The sequence below is a fragment of the Populus alba genome, chromosome 6 (assembly GCF_005239225.2).
Source record: "Populus alba chromosome 6, ASM523922v2, whole genome shotgun sequence".
Taxonomy (NCBI): domain Eukaryota; kingdom Viridiplantae; phylum Streptophyta; class Magnoliopsida; order Malpighiales; family Salicaceae; genus Populus; species Populus alba.
In genome coordinates, this window is record NC_133289.1 from 2,631,252 (window position 1) to 2,645,860 (window position 14,609).

A 14,609-nucleotide genomic window follows, 5' to 3' on the forward strand; every position below is an offset into this window, starting at 1 on the left:
CTATGAAACTAATCAAATAAATAAAGCAAAAAGAATTATTTTAAAATAAATTACTTAATTTTTACATTAGTTTAAATAAATAAATTATTTTTATTTACAAAATAACATAATTCATTACATGTACTAACAAGATATGAAGGGGGAGGAGATTTCAAGGGTGTTTAAGAGTAAGATAGCGGTTGCGGATCAAAGTTTGTTTTTACAAATATATTAAAATAATATTTTTTTATTTTTAAAAAATTATTTTTTAAATCAGTTTATCAAAACGATCTAAAAATATTAAAAAAATAAAAAAATTTAAAATTTTAAAAAACACAGTTTCAACTATGTTTTCAAATATTACCCTATCACGGAAAATGTTAAATGTATAAAAAAAAATTGAATTGAAAATATTTAAGAAAAGAGATTAAATTTGCTATAATATTAACAAAAATATGAGATTTTATTTATACTATCCACTGCACACCAACTCCAAATGACTGATGATGTGGTTGGTAAGATGCATCAAGTCAACTTATACTGCGTGTGGTGCAATGCTACCACATAACCCTCGAGACTATTCACACAGCGTAGTTGATCAGTCGAAGTTGTCTTTTGCAACGACCGAATGAGCTTAAATGTAGCATTAATTATTAATTTATAATCTTCAAACACCATCTTCTTATCGGGGGAAAACGGACCGGTTTTTTTTATAAGATCAGCGATTACGTCATAGTAGTTTACAGTCTTGATTCCCTATTTATACCTTCCACCAACACTCTCTCTTTCTTTCTACACAAGGCTAGCTGGCTTCTCCAAGACTTCCTTCGATGGATCAGCTTCCAAAGTTTGATGCAAATTATGTTCCTCTCACTCCCATAGATTTCTTGAGTAGAGCTGCCAAAGTTTATGGCAATCGCCTCTCAGTTGTGTACGAAGGAATCCATTTCACATGGCAACAAACATACGAGCGTTGCCTTCGCCTTGCCGATTCTCTCCGTTACTTTAATATTTCGAAAAACGATGTTGTAAGTTTTTCGATCTCGTATATGTTGTGTCTATGTTTTTTGTTTTTGGCGGTCAGGATATTCTCGAACTAGCATATTAGTTTTGAGTATTTACAATAGTGTTGTGTTTATTATCTTATTAACAGGTTTCGGTGTTGGCCCCCAACATTCCAGCTCTGTATGAGATGCACTTCGCAGTGCCCATGGCAGGGGGAGTCATCAACGCCATCAACACCAGGCTAAATCCTAATCACGTAGCCACCATTCTACGCCACTCAGAAGCAAAGGTCTTCTTTGTCGACTACCAATTTGTGCAGCTGGCACGTCAGGCCCTCCAAATTCTGATGGAAAGTGAATCTAATTCATCCAAATTAGTTCTCCCTTCGGTCGTTCTCATTGATGACATCGAGTCACCGACTGGTGCTATTTTCGGTGAATGGGAGTATGAACAACTTGTCCGCAAGGGCAATCCAGGGCACATCCCTTTTGAGGTCCAAGATGAATGGGATCCCATAGCCTTGAATTACACTTCTGGAACAACATCAGAGCCAAAGGGGGTTGTCTATAGCCACAGAGGTGCCTTCCTTGGCTCCCTTGGCGTAATTATCGCCTGGGAAATGGCGAGTGAACCTGTGTATATGTGGTCTCTTCCTATGTTCCACTGTAATGGCTGGACCTTAGCGTGGGGCATTGCGGCACGGGGTGGAACAAACGTTTGCTTACGCAATACCACTGCTAAAGACATGTATAGGAACATCGCTCAGCACAGGGTGACTCACATGTGTTGTGCACCGATTGTTTTCAACATCCTCCTTGAGGCCAAACCAGAGGAGCGTAGAGAAATCACTTCTCCTGTCCAAATACTTGCCGGTGGGGCACCACCAGCGGCCTCACTACTTGAAAAGATGAAGCCATTAGGATTCCATGTCACTCACACTTATGGCCTCACGGAGGTTGGACCAGCCCTTGTGTGCGAGTGGCAGGCCAAGTGGAACAATCTTCCAAGCCAAGATCAGTCAAAAATCATGGCTAGACAAGGGATTAACACGGTAGCTCTGGCTCATATGGATGTCAAAGATTTGAAGACAATGATTGGCGTGCCTAGGGATGGTAAAACAATGGGGGAGATCGTTCTGAAGGGAAGCACTGTCATGAAAGGGTATTTCAAGGACCCAAAGGCCACCGCGAAAGCATTCAAGAATGGATGGTTTGCTACAGGCGATATTGGGGTCATACATCCGGACGGATACTTGGAAATCAAGGACAGATCAAAAGATGTGATTATATCTGGTGGTGAAAACATCAGCAGTGTAGAATTAGAGTCGGTTCTTTACGGCCATCCAAGAGTCCTCGAGGCAGCTGTGGTGGCCATGCCACACCCAGTTTGGGGAGAGAGTCCTTGTGCTTTTCTTGCCATTAGAAAGAACTCAGATGGAAAATCTAATGATCTCAAAGAAGCTGATATTATTGCTTATTGCAAGGAAAAGCTTCCCCATTATATGATTCCAAAGAAAGTGGAGTTCCTCCCTGAGTTACCCAAGAATTCAACAGGAAAAATTCAGAAATTCCAGTTAAGGGATTTGGCACGGAATTTTGTGGTCTCGGAGACCTTCCCTAGCAAGAAGAGTGCCGAAGTCAATCCCAATACAGAAATACAAGGACGTCAGGCTCAGCCAGCTCGTGTTGCTTCGTCTCGTCTTTGAACTTCATATCGTTCACATGTTTTTTCCCTGAGCTATACAGACCTACCCCTTTCCATGGAATATACCATATTACCTATTTTTATAGCAATATTTTTTTAATTATGGTTTATAATTATCGATTAAGCTCAAGTGAATTAATTTTGTCCCACGATTAAATTATGGGTCAACGAGTTAACTATGAAATTTAAAATAAAATTCTTAAAGATGACTCAATTGGTCTCATCAGATTATTAGAATCAATATAAAAAATAATGTAAAAATAATCCGGTTTAAATCAATCTCCGAAATAATGACGACTTTAATAATTATAAATTTAAGATGGAATTTCTCATAGTTGGAGTAAGATTCAAATATCTCCACCCTAGCTAGAGATATTAAAAATCAATAATAATTACAATGCAAGATTGGCTAAACATCTTACATGTTCTCTCTGCTTCTTACATTTGATTAAATTGAATGCTATAATCAAAGTCTAACTTCTCATTATTGCATATTTATACATATACACATCCCACCGAGGATTGGATATTTCTATTTGTTCGAAATTTTTAATGAATCTGTTCATTATTTGAGTGTGATCCAATATTTTTTAATTAATTGTCAAGGCTTTCATACATGGTTTGATCTTAAGATTTATTTAAACAGCTACAGATTCTTTTCAAGAGTATGACATACCATTGTTTAATAATTACATTAATTGTTCATGAAATTTTTAATATTAGAAGAAATAAAAAAGGAATTTGTTTTATGGTTTCAAATCATTGTGGGATTGCTTTACCTACTAGCTTCAAAACAAATTGGTATAATTGTTAATGATGTTTATTCTTTTATATATATATATATATATATATATATATATATATATATATAATTTTACGGATTTAATTTTTAAAACAATATTCAAGAGGATTTATTATAATAAAAATAAATTTTTAGTATGATTGTGAAAACCAAGTTAAACCCATGGGAAAATTTGTTTAATCTTTCTATAATGTACTGAAATAAAATAAGAACAAGGATATGAATAAAAAAATTTAAAAATAAAATTCTAAAAATAAAATAATAATATAGTGAAAAACCTGTTATAAAAAGTAAGATTTGAAATATAAAATGCAGAATTTTTTATTTTTTAGCAGTTGGCTCAAGATAATTACAACAGATGATAAGATTGTAATCAATTACAATATGGTGATACATTTGAAGGGAAATGGTAATTAAAAACACTTTTTTGAACAATGAATCTTTATTTATAACTTCCATATTCGTTAAATTCAACCAAAGAATATAAACAGGATTAATCTAGTTTTACCGTTTCATACTTAAATATTAAGGATAATTCTCATCGATTTTCAAGGCAACAAGATAGCAATATTAAGGATCAACTCTTTAGGGTTAGCAATATTAATGATGTTTTTTGGATTTAATCAATACTGTTGTAAACTTTCCGGGTGAACTTTATTTTTCTCCTTTAAGATTCATCAATGTTCCATTTCTACCTTTGTAATTTGAAGTTCTCAATGTTACCCTTCTAGTTTACATAAATTTCCATTGTTACTCTTAATCGTTGAGTAGCCTACTTTTTTCTTTTTTCTTTTTTTAATTTAGTTGTGTGTTTTTCTTATTTTTCCTTTTCTTTTGAGATATTAATTATAACACATATGAGATTTTAGAGCAAATGAGTATATTTTAGGGTAAGTTAGCAACTATTTAAACAACTAGCATTCCAAGATTTTATACATCTAAGGTTTAAACAAATGACTATTTTTCTTTTCATTCAATTGTCATATCAATTGTGAAAGTTAATGAATTACGGTTATTTTTGCTTATTAGCATGTTAAAAAAAAACACTAATAAACTAAAACAATTTAAAAATAAAAATTAATGAAATAATGCAATTTGTATATGTCATGATTGAAAATCACGTATCGGTCAATGATATTAAGAAAGATCATTAAAGGTGACCCGAGTGTAATACACTTACTCCTGAAAAGAACCATCATTCCTTGATTTTATAGATTTAAAGTTTGAATAAATGACTCCTTTTCTTTTCATATAATTTTTCATAACCCATTTTTGGGTTATTCCTCAATTTTTACCCATTTTCCTTTTTAAAATAAAAATAAATAATAAATAATAATAGCAAGGAGATTGACGATGTGGAAAGCTAGTTGAGGAAGGATTTCAGATATGCATAAAATCAAGCAAAAAATTTGAATAGAATTGAGAGTTTAATTATACCTCATTGTACCCAAAACTTGAGAGATAATACAGATTTAAGGTCAAATTAAACCATTATTGGATGAGTCTGTATAACAATTAAGCTCAATGACATAATTAGATTTTGAATATACTAATTTGATTTAATCATGAGCTAAATTAAAAGTTAAATTATGCTTAAGAATTAATTTGGGATTTAATTAAGTGCAAGGACTTAAATATACTTTAAATGAGTCAAATTAATTTTATTAGGAACTTAATTGGTAAAAACTTAAGTTTAAGACCTCAATTTGGGCTTAATTGCAAAGATTGGAATTTTAGAGGACTAAATTTATTTTTTACAAAGTCAATTGGTTCAAATCAAAGGTGAAGTTGCAGGAAAATTAGAAGTTTAGGGTCAATTAACAGGCTAAATTGAAGAAACTCGTAGCTAAGGACCCTTTTGAAAAAGCCACCAAACTCTAGACTTAATTAACTGAAATCAAGGGTAAAATTGAAGAGAATTAAAAGTTTAATGGTCAATTTACATAAATCCAAGACCAAGGACCAAGATTAAAAAAGTGTTGAAATTCGGGGCTGATGTTAAATTTCAGCAAGGGCAAAATTGCATAAAATTAGAAGTTTAAGGTCAATTAAAAGTGTGATTAAAAGATATTAAAAGCCAGAGGACCAAATTGAACTTTGACCAAACCCCTAAATTAAAACCCTAAAAAAGTACAAAATAGCGTCGTATTGAATGGTAAAAAAAATCAGACCAGACGACACGTCTAATTCCATGTATTGAAGATCAAGAAATCAAGGTCCAAAGTCAACAAAAAACTAGCTCCTACCTCTAATTCCCACCTTCCTTTTTTTTTCTTCCAACTTTCTTTCTCTCTCTAATACTACTTCAGCGAAACCACTGCCTCCAGCCACCATGTGCCACCAGACAAGCCACTAACCACTTCACCTTGTTGTCAGGTGAGCCTTTTCTCTTCTTCTTATTCTTCCTTTTCTTCCTCTCCCCCCTACCATGCCTACTACATGCATTATGGATGCAAATGGAAGAAAATAATTGACATAGTCATTAGGTCGAGCCAGTGACCATGTAGGCCTGGGCTGAACCCGTTTGAGCCCAGCCTAAATGGTTGGGTTGGGTCTAGCCAAGTGTGTGTGTGTGTGTGTGTGTGTGAGAGAGAGAGAGAGAGAGAGAGAGTGAGAGTGAGAGTGAGAGAGAGCTATTTGTTGGCCCAACCTGACCTGACTGAGCCGGATCTAGCCCAGCCTATATAACAATATAAAAAAATATATAAAAAAACCAAAACAATTCCAAGGGTCACTTCAAAAAAATTTATGATTTTCTCATATGTTTTTCTACCAATCTTTTTCAATATTGGGTCATAGATTTACATTGTAAGATATGAATCCAGTACAAAATACCTGGTTTTCTCTAAAAATTTTGAAAAAACAAAAACTCCTTATTTCAAAAACATAAAAACAAAAATTTCTTTTTTTGCATATTTCCAAATCTTAAAGGTTTTTCATGCATAATTTTTAAAAAATAAAATCATGTTTTAAAAATTTAAAAATGAATATCGTAACCAATTTATGATTATCCATTAGGCTTTGACTAAAGTGTTAAAAATCCTTTAACAACTATTTGTTTAATTAATATTTATAGTATTAGGATTTAGTTGTAGATTTTAATACCTGAGACATAAAATTACATTGTAAAGTATACCCTCGAGTATTAAAGATACAAAGTGCAAAATAAATGAGATGCTATAATTTAGCCCTTAGAATGGTTATTATTTAACTCAATAAGGTACAAACTTCCTCACAAAGAGAGATCTGTCTTAAATTTTAGACAAGACCAATGAACAAAAACACGATTTAGAATAACAATCAAACAACAATGCAATTTACCTTAGGTAGGGTGCATTGGAGGTGATGTGTCTTTCCTTTGAATAAACAATCCCTTACCCAGACTCTCGTAGATCATTAGATTTTCTAATGACTATAATACTAAATGCCAACTCCTGAATTTTATAATTATAATTTTATGATTAAACTCAAAACTCATTTTCAACACACCTCTTAATTAGAAGGCAAACCCATTGTTTTCGACACCGCACACCTCGTGAAATAATTGTCAATGAATTGCGAAAGTTAATAAATGAGTCAAAAGATACGAAAGAAATCAATGATTTAGATCAAATACCAAACTAAAATATCCAACTGGTTTGGCAAGTCCATGCCGAAATAAACGAATCGGTTGAGTTGAAGAGACAAGAGTACATCTTAGCTTTTCTGGTTAATTTCTTTTCGACCGAGAGGATTAGCTATGCAATATATGCCGGCCAAAAAGAAAATCCTATCCAATATCAATGGGCAAGATGCCGTGGACCGTCGTGTTCGTGAAGCCAGAAGAAGGATACAAAGGATAAAGAGAGGAAAGAGTTTATCCAAGCTAGTGGGAGTGTGGCAAGCTTGTTCATTTCTTTTTTTTACCTTGGACTTGTTTTGCCTATTTAATTTATGCAAATAATTGATAAAAATAGATAAATAATTAATCAATAAATTTATATTTATATTCTAAGACTATAAAATATATAGTTTTAAAAATAATTAAGTTAAATTAAAATATTTATTAAAAAAAAAAAGCACACTGATTATTTGTAAAATAAATAAATTTAATTAGTTATTCAGATTTATGACTTGAAAATGAATAGTATTAATTAATAATTTCATTTATGAAACTAATCTAATAAATAAAACAAAATTAATTAATTAATTTTTATATTAACTGAAATAAATAGATTATTTTTATTTATAAAATGACATGAATGTTTGGGACTAATAAAATTACTTATTTATGAAATAATGAATCAAATAAATTAATGTAATTCTGTGGTTACTATAAGATCCATGCACCGATACATACAGCTACTAATCATTGTTGTATAAATTACACTTAAAAGGTTTTTGATTTAAAATTTGAACCTAATACCTTTGAGCAAAAATTTCAATTCTTTAAATAATACGGTGAAGCATATGAGAGGTGAGAAGTCAAATAATATACGATTTGCATCTTTGCGACCTTGTCTTTAAATATGATTAATTTAGTCACTGTCACACCAAATTAATATGATATTAATAAAGAAAACTACTTTCTATACTAAATAAAATATTAACAAAAAAACACTAAGTCATGTTGTAGCAACTTTATTGTACGTTCTTTCACAACTCATAATTAATGAATGGATCAAAATAGATATTTTTTAAAAAAAATTTAATTTGGTCCTCAATTTATTTTTTTCATAATTTAGTTATTTTGAGCTCAAATTTACACTCAATTGCATTTTTTTGTGTGTGTGGAAGGGTTGAATTAAAAGACAGAATATTAAAATGAAAAAGGCAAGTAATATAGATGGCGGTTTTAAGATTTGCTCTGTTATGTGTTTTTTTTTTTACTTTAAAAGCACCTAAAAAAATATATTTGAGCTGTGGAAAATTTTTAGTTACGGGTTAAGTATAGATTTTGGGGTTGTTTTTTTTTTATGTTTTGGAGGCTATTTATTAGTTTAATAAGATTCTAATAATGTTTCATAGGTGTTTTAAATCAAAAATGATTTGCAAATGAATTTATCAGCCATTATAATGGAAATATTCTAGGGAAAATAGACTATACATTGTTTGCCAAGACAAACAATGAGTTGTGAAATTTATTTATTTATTTATTTTTGTCAAAAGCACATTAAATTTTTAAAAAATAAAGGCCCTCATGTGGGCTCTTTCTTGGTGGGCTACACACTAGGCCCGCATCTCCTTTTTTTTTTTTTTTTTTTTTAATCTTTCAATTTTGTTTTTCCTTTCAATTTATTCTTAGTTTTTTTTTTAACAATTACTTTCACATGATTTGATTTAAAACCCGAACTAGATAAATAGTTGGATAAAGAGATTTAAATTATTTTCTATTATTTTCATCTTTTTTCTCAATTTCATCCTATAATTTTTTTATAGGTCAATCAAGTTGTCTTTAAATTAGCCAAGTCAACCAGATCATGATATAATATTTTTCATATTATTTAATTTTAAAGCTAAACAGAGAATCATATCAGAAAATTCTAAATTTAACTTGCATTAGCAAATTTAATAACAATACTAAATAATTCTTTGTAATTTAAAATATTTTTTGTTAAGTATAAAAAGTACACTAAATTGGCAACGTAACACAGTTAAGTAAACTTACTGTGAATAATTCAATGCACAACTAATTATTGCAAGAGAGAACCAATAGAAAGCAACATTTACCAGCAGCTTTCTTTTCTGATAAAATGGCCGCCAGAGAACATGATTTTGCTACTGAGGTCCCGAGGAGATTATTAGCTCTGGTATCTCCCATTCCGAGCCAAAATAATACCTCACCCCGAGGAAATTAAGGCCCAAGAAAAAATTATTCTCTTTAGGGATTAGAGGGATCAAACTTGAATTTTTTGAAAGCAAGAAATAGGCATCAAATTTTAATGGGGTAGGAAACTTTCCAGCACTAGAAAGGTTACGTGTACTCACAAAATATTAAGGGGAGGATATATACTTTCCATCATTTAAAAGGTTAAATGTACGTATACGCAAAATCTTTTAAAGGAAACTATCGAATAGCATCTACTTCTTTATTTAAAAAAAGAGATTAAATTTGTTATATTATTAACAAAAATACCACAAATAAAAAAGCATTGAAACTTTCATCCTAGTTATAGCCATTGTTTTTAAAGCACCTAATTTGATGGTAAACTCGGGACAAGTCTTAGATCATGAGGAAGGTGGGTTGACCAATATCAACACACATTTTTTATTTTATAAAAAAAGTTAAAATACATCATTTTAAACAAAAATAAAAATAAAAAGGAAAAAATCATTAATGTTTCACTGGATTTTTCATGGGTTGACCAAACAAGTAAACTCAGGTTTTTAACCCTATTATTTCATGTACAAATTTATAACAATATAATAAAGGAATGTATATTTCCATTTGTTTTAAAACTTTTAATGAGTTTGTTCATTCTTTGAGTGTGATCCAATATTTTTTTATTAGAGTTGAATGGACAAAGATGAGATTGGAGTCTCTATTACTATATATGGATCCTTCCCAGTTAGGTAATTTAAAAAATATTTCGATTCGAGGCAAACTTCAAAAAAATACTCAATTTTATCAAGTGTAACTTGTTGATTGTTGTCTAGACTACCCATTTAACTCCACGCAAGCTTCTTTATTGGTAACGCACACCAACTCAAATTATATATATATATATATATTAGTCTTGTCTGATCATGGAGTTGGTAAGACGTATCGTTTTTTATTTTAAATTCGAGTTCTTAAAATTAATAGAAAAAGATGAGTCTCTTCCATGAACTAATCTTTATTGACGAGGAATTCGAGTTCTAAAGTTGCAATCTTAAATTATAGGGGGGAAATTTGATTCATTTTATAAAATTAATGGCTCGTAAGAAGTCCTTGAAAAATAACACATCAATTGTTTATATATATATGCATGAAAAATAAGTAAAATCTGAAAATAACACTAAAAATAATGAAAAATTCAAAAATAGTATTTTCAGTCGGAAGTACTGTTGGTATCATGTGCACAGTCGATTAATAGAGAGCTTTTTGCAATTTGGTGGTTCGAGCTAGAAGATAAAATAGGGATGTGGGTGTGATTGTTACTCTAATTCGCAAACATCAATTGCTTCCTTAATTACTGCTTAAAATAATGTTATATCTGATTTTTAATCTAAGTGATTATGTGTAGTATGATTAAAACATATAATTTCCTTAATCCAATTATGGCTAATTAGACACTATTTTATCAAATAATTTATGTGGTTAGTTGGTCCTAACCTTTCAACCTGTGATCCTAATTCCATATTTATAACCTCAATTATCCAAGACCACCTTAATGCCATCCACCAACAATACTATCTCTTTCTTTCTACACAAGCCTAGCTAGCTTCTCTGTTACTTCCTTCAATGGATCAGCTTCCAAAATGTGATGCAAATTATGTTCCTCTCACCCCCATAAATTTCTTGAAGAGAGCTGCCAAAGTTTATGGCAATCGCCTCTCTGTTGTGTACGAGGGAATCCATTTCACATGGCAGCAAACATATGAGCGTTGCCTTTGCCTTGCTGATTCTCTCCGTTCCTTTGATATTTCCAAAAACGATGTTGTAAGTTTTTCGATATAGTTTATGTTGAGTCTCTCTCTCTTTTTTTTTTTGACGGTCAGGATATTCTCGAACGAGCATATTTGTTTATTATCTTATTAACAGGTTTCGGTGTTGGCTCCCAACATTCCAGCACTGTATGAGATGCACTTCGCAGTGCCCATGGCAGGGGGGGTCATCAACGCCATCAACACCAGGCTAAATCCTAATCATGTAGCCACCATTCTACGCCACTCAGAAGCAAAGGTCTTCTTTGTCGACTACCAATTTGTGCAGCTGGCACGTCAGGCCCTCCAAATTCTGATGGAAAGTGAATCTATTTCATCCAAATTAGCTCTTCCTTCAGTCGTTCTCATTGATGACATCGAGTCACCGACTGGTGCCATTTTCGGTGAATGGGAGTATGAACAACTTGTCCGCAAGGGCAATCCAGGGCACATCCCTTTTGAGGTCCAAGATGAATGGGATCCCATAGCCTTGAACTACACTTCTGGAACAACATCAGAGCCTAAGGGGGTTGTCTATAGCCACAGAGGTGTCTTCCTTGGCTCCCTTGGCGTAATTATTGGCTGGGAAATGGCAAGTGAACCTGTGTATATGTGGTCTCTTCCTATGTTCCACTGTAATGGCTGGACCTTTGCGTGGGGCATTGCGGCACGGGGTGGAACAAACGTTTGCTTACGCAATACCACTGCTAAAGACATGTATAGGAACATCGCTCAGCACAGGGTGACTCACATGTGTTGTGCACCGATTGTTTTCAACATCCTCCTTGAGGCCAAACCAGAAGAACGTAGAGAAATCACTTCTCCTGTCCAAATACTTGTCGGTGGGGCACCACCACCGGCCTCCCTACTTGAAAAGATGAAGCCATTAGGATTCCATGTCACTCATTCCTATGGCCTCACGGAGGTTGGACCAGCCCTTGTGTGCGAGTGGCAGGCCAAGTGGAACAAACTTCCAAGCCAAGATCAGTCAAAAATCATGGCTAGACAAGGGATTAACTCGGTAGCTCTGGCTCATATGGATGTCAAAGATTTGAATACAATGATTGGCGTGCCTAGGGATGGTAAAACAATGGGGGAGATCGTTCTGAAGGGAAGCACTGTCATGAAAGGGTATTTCAAGGACCCAAAGGCCACCGCGAAAGCATTCAAGAATGGATGGTTTGCTACAGGCGATATTGGGGTCATACATCCGGACGGATACTTGGAAATCAAGGACAGATCAAAAGACGTGATTATATCTGGTGGTGAAAACATCAGCAGTGTAGAATTAGAGTCGGTTCTTTACAGCCATCCAAGAGTCCTAGAGGCAGCTGTGGTGGCCATGCCACATCCAGTTTGGGGAGAGAGTCCTTGTGCTTTTCTTGCCATTAAAAAGAACTCAGATGGAAAATCTAATGATCTCAAAGAAGCTGATATTATTGCTTATTGCAGGAAAAAGCTTCCCCGTTATATGGTTCCGAAGAAAGTGGAGTTCATCCCTGAGTTACCCAAGACTTCAACAGGAAAAGTTCAGAAATTCCAGTTAAGGGATTTGGCACGGAATTTTGTGGTCTCGGAGACCTTCCCTAGCAAGAATACTGCCCGAGTAAATACCAATACAGAAATGCAAGGACGTCAGGCTCTGCCATCTCGTGTTGCTTCGTCTCGTCTTTGAACTTGATACGGTTCAGTTTTTTTTTCCTCAGCTGTACAGACCTGCCCCTTTCATTTTATCATCTCATGTTGTGTGGATTGGGTTTCATCTTGATTATTTATTTTAATTTGTTTTTTTGTATAATTATCATGATTTTTTTAAATCATCTATGTATTGGGTTGATACTCAATTTCATTAAAAAAAAAATTACTATGGTTGTGAATTAAAGATGAAATGACCAGAATTAAAAGCAATGAACAATGACAGACCATTTTTTTTTTTTAAAAAAAAAGATGTCAACTCTAGTCTTTTTTTTTCACCTTGGTCATTAATTGGATTTTATTATAATATTATGTTGATTGAGATTTAGAAATAATGGTTTGTTCTGGTCTACAATGTTGTGTTGTTTGGGATTTAAGAATGATAGTTTGTTTTGATCTATCTTTATGTAGTTAACTTGATTTTAAAAAAAATCTCGCAATTGTCTTGGTGCTCAATTTAATAGAAAATAATCGGATTTTATTGTTCACAAATAATTAGAAATGAGAGGACTGAAATTGTCCCGTAGAACAATTTTTTTTTAATTTTTTTTTTTGTGTAGTTGCCTTTTCCACAAATTCACTCTGTGGTTTTTGACAAAAATCATTTTTGGTCCCTTGAGCTTGGAGATTGAACGACAATCCACAACTTTATTTTTCTTGCATTGTAGTTCATGTGTTTGAGAGGAAAGAAAGACCGGTCGAATTACGGTAGGTAGAATGAGAAAGATGATAAACATCCACTTTTTAGCTACAAAACGTGTCATTTTTAATACCTACGGGTTTTACTCGATGAGAATAATTCTATTTAAACTCTTTTTTTTCCTTTCTTTTGCCAAAAAATAAATTAGGATTCAAGAATTTATTTTTGGTTTGGGTTGATTTTTTATTTTTAAATCAATTAAATGCTAATTTAAGAGAATGAATGGGTTTATTGAGGTCCAAAAGTGTTTTTCTAGATGTTTTCAATGAATAAAAAATGCTTAAAATAGATTTTTAAACCTATAAGAGCTGCCAACTTCAACTTACGGTGCAAATGATTCTGATCACATGAAAAAAAAAAAGAAAAAAGAATTATTGACATTGAAATAAAAATTTAATGTGTCAGGACTCAGTAGTGGATAAGGACGACTGTTCGTCTCCCATAGTGTGATGAAATTTCAAAAAGCGTGTGATGAGGAACAAAGTTATTAAAGTCAGTTTGTTCACATGATCCAAAGCTGGTTCGCCTTAGTTCATCTAAAATAATATGGTTTTAATATTTTATTTAAAAATAATAATATAATTTTAAAAAATAAATAAATTAATCCAAGTTAACTCACCGGATCATATCAAATTAATTTTTATTAAGTTGACCTGGTATCCGCACAATTGAATAACCTTGATTAAAAAGTGTAAATCCATAATAAATAAAAACAGATTTGTCAATGAGCTTTTTAAAAGACAGTGAATGAGTTTGGAATTTTTGTTCGATATTGAAAGACCAGAGCCACCCTCTTTTTTCCTTAGAGGGTCATTATGTACAAAAATAATGACTTTTTGCAAACAATCCTTAAAGTTGAAGGACTGTTTTAATCTTTCAAGTGGCTGCAGCCCCTCCATGCTTGCCTCTGCCAAGAGGCCTAGATTCAAAGCTCTCTCTAGTTTACAAAAAAAGAAATTCAACCAGTGCATAATGATTACGAAAAATTCTCCAAAACTAGTGAGGGGTGGTTGAAACTACTTTTTATTTTAACAATAGTTTTCAAAAGTATTTAATCAGTCGGTACATAACATAGTTTTATATAGTCTCACAGAACACATTCTTCCAAAAACTATATAT

The 14,609-nt window shown here is 32.7% G+C and overlaps 2 protein-coding genes across 2 annotated transcripts; both read left to right on the plus strand.

Moving 5' to 3' along the window:
* Positions 1-748: 748 nt before the first annotated feature.
* Positions 749-2,749, plus strand: LOC118053020 (trans-cinnamate:CoA ligase, peroxisomal). The gene is made up of 2 exons (XM_035064141.2): positions 749-1,007; positions 1,133-2,749. Exons 1-2 carry the CDS (start codon positions 810-812, stop codon positions 2,687-2,689), a joined length of 1,755 nt encoding a protein of 584 aa, XP_034920032.1. The 5' UTR covers positions 749-809; the 3' UTR covers positions 2,690-2,749.
* An 8,084-nt stretch (positions 2,750-10,833) lies between these two features.
* LOC118053021 (trans-cinnamate:CoA ligase, peroxisomal) lies at positions 10,834-12,893 on the plus strand. The gene is made up of 2 exons (XM_035064142.2): positions 10,834-11,111; positions 11,214-12,893. The coding sequence occupies exons 1-2, from the start codon at positions 10,914-10,916 to the stop codon at positions 12,768-12,770; spliced, it is 1,755 nt and encodes a 584-aa protein (XP_034920033.1). The 5' UTR covers positions 10,834-10,913; the 3' UTR covers positions 12,771-12,893.
* Positions 12,894-14,609: the final 1,716 nt, after the last annotated feature.

Bases quoted from the DNA above. Each gene is read 5' to 3' on its own strand.
- LOC118053020 (XM_035064141.2), top strand. From the start codon at position 810: ATGGATCAGCTTCCAAAGTTTGATGCAAATTATGTTCCTCTCACTCCC. The intron at 1,008-1,132 runs GTAAGTTTTTCG...TCTTATTAACAG, and splicing joins ATATTTCGAAAAACGATGTT to GTTTCGGTGTTGGCCCCCAA.
- LOC118053021 (XM_035064142.2), top strand. From the start codon at position 10,914: ATGGATCAGCTTCCAAAATGTGATGCAAATTATGTTCCTCTCACCCCC. The intron at 11,112-11,213 runs GTAAGTTTTTCG...TCTTATTAACAG, and splicing joins ATATTTCCAAAAACGATGTT to GTTTCGGTGTTGGCTCCCAA.